Source organism: Scyliorhinus torazame, chromosome 5 (assembly GCF_047496885.1).
Source record: "Scyliorhinus torazame isolate Kashiwa2021f chromosome 5, sScyTor2.1, whole genome shotgun sequence".
Classification (NCBI taxonomy): Eukaryota; Metazoa; Chordata; class Chondrichthyes; order Carcharhiniformes; family Scyliorhinidae; genus Scyliorhinus; species Scyliorhinus torazame.
The window spans coordinates 136,768,275-136,778,288 of NC_092711.1; the positions used below are offsets into that span (position 1 = coordinate 136,768,275).

The 10,014-nt window shown below is 53.7% G+C and overlaps 1 protein-coding gene across 1 annotated transcript; it reads right to left on the minus strand.

Annotated features, from left to right (window-relative positions):
* Window positions 1-38: 38 nt before the first annotated feature.
* tm9sf1 (transmembrane 9 superfamily member 1) lies at window positions 39-9,627 on the minus strand. Its single transcript, XM_072501364.1, has 4 exons — window positions 9,014-9,627; window positions 4,034-4,640; window positions 185-370; window positions 39-97 (listed from the first exon to the last, which is right to left on the minus strand). The coding sequence occupies exons 1-4, from the start codon at window positions 9,347-9,349 to the stop codon at window positions 39-41; spliced, it is 1,188 nt and encodes a 395-aa protein (XP_072357465.1). The 5' UTR covers window positions 9,350-9,627.
* Window positions 9,628-10,014: the final 387 nt, after the last annotated feature.

Genomic DNA, 10,014 nt, shown 5'->3' on the forward strand with positions numbered 1-10,014 from the left:
GAGCGTTAGCTGACGCACATCATTTCCTCCATTATAAATTATTGCGTTTCGGGCTTCTGTGGAGCCCGTTGAGATTGATCAATCTGTCGGAGGTGACCTGAAAGCGGGTCATTGTTCTAAGCAGCTTGGTGTTCTTTGACAGTGCCCCGCCCCCCCCCCCCACCTTCCCCGGCACTACCCTTACCAGAGAAGAGGCTGGTGGCGAGGACGATGTTCCACACCCACCGCTCGCCGCCGATCTTGCGGTAGAAATTGCTGGAGACGTAACCGGCGACGCAGCAGGTCAGGGCGTAGAGCAAGATGGCCGCCGAGTTGATGGCCCCGTGCCGGTGCACGTTGAACATGCCCAGCAACGCCATGACGATGATGCCTGCGGAGCGGAGGAGACGAAATGGGATCAAGACAGGCAATCGAGGTGGTGAGGGAGGCACAGAGGAGCGAGAGAAGGCAGCTGCCGGCTTATCGAAGGGGGGCAGTTTTCTTTGTTAAACACCAATTCGGGAGCTGTGAGGGTGGCTGGAAAAGCTGGCATTCATTACCCATCCCCAAATACCCTCGAGAAGTGGCAAGCCACCTTCTGAAGGCCAACTGAGTGAATGTGGCTCGCTCGGCCATTCCAGAGAGGGGGTGGGGCCATGAAGAGTCAACCACATTGCTGTGTGCGTGGCGAGAGTCACATGTAGGCCAGACCGGGTAAGGATGGCATATTCCCCCATCGCTTCAGGGGAACCAGATGGACGGTTTTCGACAATAGTTCCACTTCCATCACCCAAGCTGGTGTTTCATTTTTTTCTTCTTCAAATAATTAAATTTAAGTGCCCCACCCCCGCAGTTGCCATGCTGGGGATTTATCTCTTTAGATCATCGTAGTCGAAGCTGCTGGGTTACTAGTCCAGTAACATAATGTTACTGTCTCCCAGATACACACACACACACACAGATACTTCGAGGCGTTGATATGGGGAATGCAGCATGGAACAGTTAACTGCCAAGCTTTTGTTCCAATCGATCCAGGCAGATTGGCTAACTGGTGAAGGGACTGCGGGGGGGGGGTGAACCCGGGAATGGCCGTCCGCTGCGACGGGGAAAGAACCCAGGAATGGCTGCCTCCCTCTCCCCCCCCCCCCCCCCCAAGCTATTGCTCAAATTGGAAAAGGCGCAATGCATGGGCCTGCTCCTTCTGTCTGCAAAGGACAGCACACCCCCCCCCCCCACCCGTCCGTCTGTCCCTCCCCCTGCGTGAAGGGCTCCCAGCAGTCACAGTCGTGTCTGACGGGCCACCGTAAAAGGGTTTCACGGTGCAGCGTTTCCCAGCACTATCAGGTTGTTTAGCTGGTGCTGGCAACTGCAGAACCACATCTTACGTCGGGACACAAGTTTTTTGTTTTGCAAACTGGCTGGCGAGGTGGGGGGTCAGTACTTTGCAGGCTGAGTGGCGCCAATCGGAGGCGCCGTTTGATATGATCAGCCTCTTCCACTGGGGCGTGCGGCCAATCTGGGCAGTTAACTGTCCCGCGGTGCATTCTCCACGGTTACGCCTCCGCCAATCAGAGTCCACTCGTCAACCAGTCTCCCTTCATGAGGTAAAAATTGTTGTTCCCACCCAGTCTTTACTGTTGGTAATGTCTTGGTCCTGATGACGAAGGGAAAGCTTTGACGGAATGCGTCTTTCTTTCCAGCTCAGCTCCAAATCTATGCAGAGGAGGGATGATGGCGGTGAAGAAATTAGATTGGGAGAGGTAGTGGGTACCCAAGAGGAGACAGCGGGGAAAAGCCCCAACGTTGATTCTGGGTAAAAGGGAGTGTTGGGAAATAGTTATAATTGTAGGTCATTTATATTTGTCTTTCTGTGCGTTGAGCATGAGCTGTAGCTTTAAGTTTAAGCTTGATTTGTTTTTCTGCAGTTACTCTAATATTCTGTACCTCGGCTAACAAAAGAAAGGAAGCCATGTGTTTTCTTAGGCACCTTCAAGTCAACCTGTCCTGCTTTGAGCATCAATGAACATAGCAGCCATGTTCTAATTTAATGGCAGAAGAGGGTGGCAGGGCCAAATGGCTGTCTCCTTCTCCTACAATGGGTCCCTTCCCATTCCCGGCAGATTTTAGGTTTTCTTACAACGAAAAGCGCATCAGATTGGGCTTTAGGACGGGTGAAATATACGAGATGCCGAGGCGGGCGGGTTTGAAGTCAACGTCATGTTGATTGTGTCGACGAAGTGGAGGATCAGGGTGAGGGGGGGGGGGGGGGGGAATGATTTTGCATCTTGAGCATGTGTAAAGAGACACCGCTGGGGCAGCTGGCAGTGGAGTGGCAGAGAATGCTGCATTCTGTAAATAAAACTACTTCCAGACGAGCATTATCGAGCAGAGTGCCCCTGGGGCATTTGCGGACAATTCCAGTTTCAGATGCCGCACGTAAAAGTGACATGACCCGGAACAGATGGACTACACCCCGGGGTTCTGAAGGAGAGAGCTGAGGAGATTGTGGAGGCGTTGGTGGCAATCCTTCAGGAATCATTGGAGTCACGGAGGGTCCCAGAGGACTGGAAAATGGGCAATGTAACATTGCTGTTCAAAAACGGAGGGATACAAAAGACAGGGAATTCTAGGCCGGTCAGACTGACTTCAGTCACTGGTAAGACTTTGGGGGTCTATTATTAAGGCTGAGATTGCGGAGTACTTAGAAGTGCACGGTAAAATAACACGGCTAAGTCACAGCCACAGACTAAAGGGACGATCCTTTAAAACAGGTGAGGAGGAATTTCTTCAGCCAGAGGGTGGTGAATCTGTGGAACTCTCTGCCACAGAAGGCAGTGGAGGCCAAATCACGGAGTGTTTTTAAGACAGAGATATAGAGGCTCTTGATTAATAAGGGCATCAGGGGTTATGGGGAGAAGGCAGGAGAATGGGAGATGATAAACATATCAGTCATGATCGAATGGCGGAGCAGACCCGATGGGCCGAATGGCCTAATTCTGCTCCTATATCTTATGGTCTTATTACAATAGTCTAAGCCAAGGCTAGCTATGATCCAGAGTAAATAAAATTGCTTAAAATAGTCAGACGAAGGACAGCACAGTGACGCAGTGGTTAGCACTGGGACTGCGGCGCTGAGGACCCGGGTTCGATTCCCGACCCTGGGTCACTGTCCGTGTGGAGTTTGCACATTCTCCCCGTGTCTGCGTGGGTTTCACCCCCACAACCCAAAGATGTGCAGGCTAGGTGGATTGGCCACGCTAAATTGCCCCTTAAATTGGAAAAAAAGAATTGGGTATTCTAAATTTATTTTTAAAAGGGGAAAAAAAGTCAGAGGTATGATTGAATAATAAACACAGGGTACCTGTAATAGTACCCGCAAAAACCGCGATGTAAACAATGCAGATGAACAACTAGATTTGCAGGGCAATGCAGTTTAACAACAAAAGTGCAGTTTGGGTGGGTTTGGTTTTCAAATTGACGGACAAAGGCCACTCCACCCGTCTCAAGAAAAGGATTTGCGTTTGGTGTCATGCTGAATGAGGAGCAATATCGTCTCTTGAGGGTCATTAGTCCCCACAGAGCAGTGAAGGCTGCGGGTCGTTGAATATGTTCAAGGCTCGGGTTGGTAGAGGGGCATGCAGGGACATTGAGGCCACTATCAAATCAGCCATGGTCACGATCACCTCTGTGTCCCAGCGGTCTCTCTTTATAAATGCTCGAGATACATTATCACTCCGCGCCCTCACCTTTTAATAACCTCTCCCCAACAAGCTTTAATTGGATCGCAAGTTGGTAAAGTATGATGCCAGTCTCAAAAAGCTTTGTCTCAACAGTTCATTTAGAGGACACAGCATTCTCTGCCGCTTACCTACCAACTTTCCCAGTGTTCTCTCTTTACATGTGCTCAAGGTACGCAGTCAGTTAATCTGTTACCCCCCTCCCCGTGCAGTTTATCATTCCGGAACTGGCCTGAGTAAGTGGTGGGGTGGGGAGAAAGGAAGTGGTGGTGAAGGGGGTGTGGAAGCGTCTGCTCCTCTTGCGGCACGCGGCTCACCTGTGCCCAGGGCCAGGAACTGGGCGCCGACTCCCAGGGCAGCACAGAGGAGGCTCTTGTGCGGCGGGAAGCGGAAGACATCGGTGTGGATGATCTTCCAGCCGTTATCGGCCTGGTCGAAGTCGTCGGCAGCTGCCGCCTCCTCCTCCAGGTTGTAGCGGGCGAAGTCGTTGCGCAGCACCCGCATGAGGATGATGACCACGAAGCCCGTCAGCAGGAAGACCAGCACCATGGAGTTGATGATGGACAGCCAGTGGATCTCCAGGGTGCGGGGGAAGAAGCTGGAGTCGCGCAGGCGCTCGCCCCGCCGCTCGTACGGGAAGCCGGTCTCGTGCCAGTAGACACCGTAGGTGTGCGCCATGCTGGAAGGTGCCCGCAGCTCGTCCAGGCTGAAGGGCTTGACGTCGCGCACGCTGACGTTGGCGTGGATGATGCGGTCGCCGTTGAACTCCACGTGGAAGTCCAGGTGGGTCCACAGGCCGATCTTGTGGGTGTGCGGCAGGAAGCCACTCTCCTCCAGGTAGCCCACAAAGCCCCGGATCGGGATGTCGTCCAGCACAAACTCAAAGTAGTACAGCTCTTCAATGGCCTCCTTCAGCTCCTCAATCTGGATAGTCGGGAAGGGATGAAGTCAGAAGGGAAAAGGCTGTTAAGAACCGGAGATTCATGAGGAGGCCATTCGGCTCCTCAAGCCTGCTCCCCCATTCCATCAGATAACGGCTGATCTGACTGTGGGCTTAACTCCACTTTGCTGCCTTTCCTCATCATAACCCCCGACCCCCTCGTCGATCAGAACTCCCTCTAACTCGGGCCTTGAATATATTCAGTGACCCGCAGCCTCCGCTGCTTCTCTGGGGGAGAGGATTCCACAGACTGACCTCCCTCAGAGAAGAAATTCCTCCTCATCCCCATCATCTATAGGAGAGACCATCATTTTTATGTGCCCCTACCCCCCAAGTTTTAGATCCCCCCCCCAACCCCCACGAGGGGGAAACTCATCCTCCCAGCATGCACCCTGTCAACAACCCCCCCCCCCCCCCCCGCCCCAGAACCTGATCCGTTTCAATAAGATCTCCTCTGGTTCTTTCTAAATTCCAATGGGCCCGACCGGCTCAACCTTTCCTCATCGGACAAACACCCTTCATTACGGCATGCCCCCCACTCCTCTCAAGTAAGGGGACCAAAGGTCTACAAAGTACTCCGGATGCAGACTCACAAATCCCCGATTAACGAGGCCTGGCAGTTATTGTGGGAAGCAGTGCGTGAGACGGTTCAGACGCTGACATTTCAGATCTTTAAGGACAGCACAGTAGCACAAGTGTTTAGAACAGTGGCTTCACAGCTCCAGGGTCCCAGTTCGATTCCCCGTTGGGTCACTGTCTGTGCGGAGTCTGCACGTTCTCCCCGTGTCTGCGTGGGTTTCCTCCGGGTGCTCCGGTTTCCTCCCACAGTCCAAAGACGTGCAGGTTAGGTAGATTGGCCATGATAAATTGTCCTTAATGATCAAACAAGGTTAGGAGGGGTTACTGGGATCGAGTGAAAGTGAGGGCTTAAGTGGGTCGGTGTAGACTCGATGGGCCGAATGGCCTCCTTCTGCACTGTATGTTCTATGTATGTATCCCTATTCCTCCCCTCGCCCACTGGGGAACAAATCCTGGAGTTTTGCCTTAAATCTGTTCAACGATGGAGCGCCCACAACTCCGCTTTTGGACGAGTAGGGGGGTTGAATTCCACAGATCCACAACCTCCTTAGAGTGAAGAAATTTCCCGTCTGCTCAGTCCCAAAATTCCCGCCTCCTCACCACGAGACTGTGCTTCCCTCCACTCCCCCGTCCCTGTGTTAGAATAGAACATTACAGCGCAGTACAGGCCCTTCAGCCCTCGATGTTGTGCCGACCTGTGAAACCAATCTAAAGCCCATCTACACTATTCCCTTATTGTCCATATGTCTATCCAATGACCATTTGAATACCCTTAGTGTTGGCGAGTCCACTACTGTTGCAGGCAGGGAATTCCACGCCCTTACTACTCTCTGAGTAAAGAACCTACCTCTGACATCTGTCCTATATCTATCTCCCCTCAATTTAAAGCTATGTCCCCTTGTGCTAGACATCACCATCCGAGGAAAAAGGCTCTCACTGTCCACCCTATCTAATCCTCTGATCATCTTGTATGCCTCAATTAAGTCATCTCTTAACCTTCTTCTCTCTAACAAAAACAGCCTCAAGTCCCTCAGCCTTCCCTCATAAGATCTTCCCTCCATACCAGGCAATGTTCTGGTAAATCTCCTCTGTACCCTTTCCAATGCTTCCACATCCTTCCTATAATGCGGTGACCAGAACTGCATGCAATACTCCAAATGCGGCCGCACCAGGGTTTTGTACAGCTGCAACATGACCTCATGGCTCCGAAACTCAATCCCTCTACCAATATAAGCTAACACATCGTACACCTTCTTAACAACCCTCTCAACCTGGGTGGCAACTTTCAGGGATCTATGTACATGGACACCGAGATCTCTCTGCTCATCCACACTACCAAGAATCTTACCATTAGCCCAGCACTCTATTCCTGTTACTCCTTCCAAAATTGTGTTGTCGAGTCCCAGACCAGAAGAAACAATCTCTCAGCGTCCCCCCGATCAAACCCCCTTCAGAATCTTCTAGATTCCCACGAGATTGTCTCTCGTTCTTCGAAACCCCAGCGAGAATAGAGGCCCTGATTTACTCAGCCCCTCGCCACAGGACAGATCCCCTCATCTCAGGGTCCATCTGGTGGACCTACCGCTTCCTACGCAAGTCTATCCTTTCTTAAATACGGAGACCAGAACTGTACACGGTGCTCGGGATGTGCTCTCACCAAAACCCTGCCCCCTGTAGCAAGACGTCTTTCATTCCTGTATTCTGATCCCCCAGCAGTCAAGGCCAACCTGCCATGCTCCGTCCTAACCACTTGCTGCATCTGCTTGCTAGCTTTCTGCGTTCCTCATTCCAGCTCACCTTTGAACACCAACACTTTAAAGCTTCACATCTTCGAAAAAATATTCAGCTTTTTTATTCTTATGCCTGAAGGGAGTAACTTCACGATTCCCTAGATTATACTCCACCTGCCATCTTGTTGCCCACTAGCCTAACATGTCTATATCGCATTGCAGCTTGTGTCCTCCGCACAGTTTATCACCCCACCTGTGTCCCCCACACAGCTTACCTTCCCACCTAGGTGTCCCCTCCACACAGCTTACCTTCCCACCTATCTCTGTCCCCTCCACACAGCTTACCTTCACACCTCTCTTTATCCTCCACACAGCTTACCTTCCCACCTATCAGTAGACTCCATGCAGCTTACCTTCCCAACTATGTGTTCTCCACACAGCTTACCTTCAGACCTTTGTCCTCCAGAGCTTCCATTCACACCCGTGTACCCTTCCCACAGCTTACCATCCCACCTATGTGTCTTCCACAGACCTTACCATCCCACCTGTGTCGTCCACAGTTTATCTTCCCATCTATCTGTGCCCTCCACACAGCTTACCTTCCCACCTATCAGTGTCCCCCACACAGCTTACCTTCCCACCCATCAGTGCCTCCACACAGCTTACCTTCCTATCTGTGTCCTCCACACAGCTTCCACTTCGCTTGATATCCCCAGAAAGCTTAGATACATTACGCCCTCCTCTCCGTTGGAAAGTCATTAACATAGGTTGCAAACAGCTTTAGACACGATCACTGATGCCCTGTTCATGCCCACTCTCTGCTTTCTATCTAATAGCCAATCCTCCACCTGTGCTGATGTATTACAACCCAACTCCATTTGCCCTTGTTGCGTCCATTAACCCTTCGCACAGCCCCTTTTCAAAAGCCTTTTTGAAATCTAAGTACATCACGTTTACTGGCTCCTCTTTGCAAGGCTATAGTGAGTTTTGTTAAGGCGGACAATCCCCCCCCCCCCCCCCCCCCCTATTCCCATTCGTTGGCGGTAGAATCATGCACTTAAGGTTTGGGAGGCAAGAGGGTAGGGGGAGTTGATGTGACAAAAAGCCCCCACAGTAATGGCCTGGGACTGGCTGTCCACCCTTTGCCATTTCAACTTTGCTGTCACTCGTGTGGTCCCAGTCCATTATTCCATAATTATTAAGGTGTCTGTAGGACAACCCCTCCCATCGCTCTCCACTCTGCCCAACCTCTCCCACCTGCTGTCAATCCACTCTCCAACAATTCCCCCCCCCCCCCACTCTCTCACCCATCCTCCGTCCCCATTTCATCTCCACTGCCTCCCAACTGCTTTCCAACAGTCCTGTTTCTCTCTCCCCGCCTCGCACCCCACCCACCTCCCTTTCTCCCAAACACTCACCGCCTTTACATGGGACTCCCTCCACGACACCCATGTCCCATTCGCCGTTTCTTGGACATCTCCTTCCCACCCATCTCCCCTCATGCTCCCTCTCTGCTCTCCTACCTCCTTCCTGATCATTCCCCATCCAAACCCTTCCCCAAATTCTTCCGTCTCCCCCCCAACCAACCCTTTCTGTCCTAAACTCGCTCCCTCCTACTCCTCCATCCTCATTTCCAGCCCTCCGCATCTGCACCCCTTACGCCCCTGCCCCATCTCTTCCACTACCCTGTTCTACACATCCCTCCCTCCCCCTTACCCTCATTGCACCCTCCTCTACTCATACCCCCTCCCCTTCACCCCCTCCCTTACTTGTCCTCCCTCCTCCTCACCGTCATTCCTCCTCTGTCACCCTCTCCCTCAGGGCCTCCCCTCATCCCCCTCCTCCTCCCTCCCTCCTCCTCACTCCCCCCCCTCCCTCCTCCTCATCCCCCCTCCCTCCCTCCTCCTCACCCCCCCCTCCTCCTCACCCCCCCCTCCTCCTCACCCTCCCCTCCTCCTCACCCTCCCCTCCTCCTCACCCCCCCCTCCTCCTCACCCCCCCCTCCTCCTCACCCCCCCCCCCTCCCTCCTCCCACACGTCCCGCTCACCTGCTGCGGGTCCAGTTTGATATCGCACAGCACCTTCTTGCTCTGGTTGCGGCGGAAGGACAGCTGGTAGAGGCTCTCGGCCATGCGGTCGCCGTCCAGCACCTCGCCGAGGCTGAGGCTCTTGTGGCGGACGGTGTGGGGCCGGCAGACGGGCAGGCGGTAGTAGTGGTAGGTCTCCTGCGGGTTGTGGTAGGGGCCCACCTTGTTGACGTACAGGGTGACCGGCTCGCCGGCCTGGTAGCGGCCGCCGCCGCCCCGGGCACAGCCCGGACCCAGCAGCAGCAGGAGGAGGAGGGAGCCGGGGAGCAAAGAGAGCGACCCCCCACCCACCGCCATCTTGAAACCTAGCAACACCAGCACCGGAAGTGGTGATCCGTGTGCGGAGGGGGTGGAAGGTCAACACGTCACCGGAAGTGCAGCTGGGAGGCGTGAGGGGGAAAGGTCACGATTCGACCGGAAGTACAGGTGCAAGTAACAGGCGCTGCACGGGACGCTCACGCCCGGAGGGGTACTTCCCCTCCCCAGCTGGGGGCTGACGGGGGTTCAAATTGTATTTACCCCGTTGGCCTGTCGAAGATGTCATTTCCCTATTGGTCAAAAAAGTGAAAGCCTCATTTAAAAATCGAAATGTTGACAGGGTCCGGCAATGGCGGCAGGACTTCCGGTCGTCTGGTGCCGTCACTTCCTGGAGACGGTGTGGTGCCATGTTGGCGGGCTCCGCCCACTGGGTAGTGACGTAGTTAGCAGGCTCCGCCCACTGGGTGGTTACGTGTTAGGCTCCACCCACTGAGTGACGTAGTTAGGCTCTGCCCACTGGGTGGTGACATGTTTGGCAGGCTCGGCCCACTTGGTGGTGATGTAGTTGGCAGGCTCCGCCCACTGGGTGGTGATGTGGTTGTCAGGCTCCGCCCACTGGGTGGTGATGTGGTTGTCAGGCTCTGCCCACTGGGTGGTGATGTGGTTGGCAGGTTCCGTCCCCTGGGTGGTGACGTAGTTGGCAG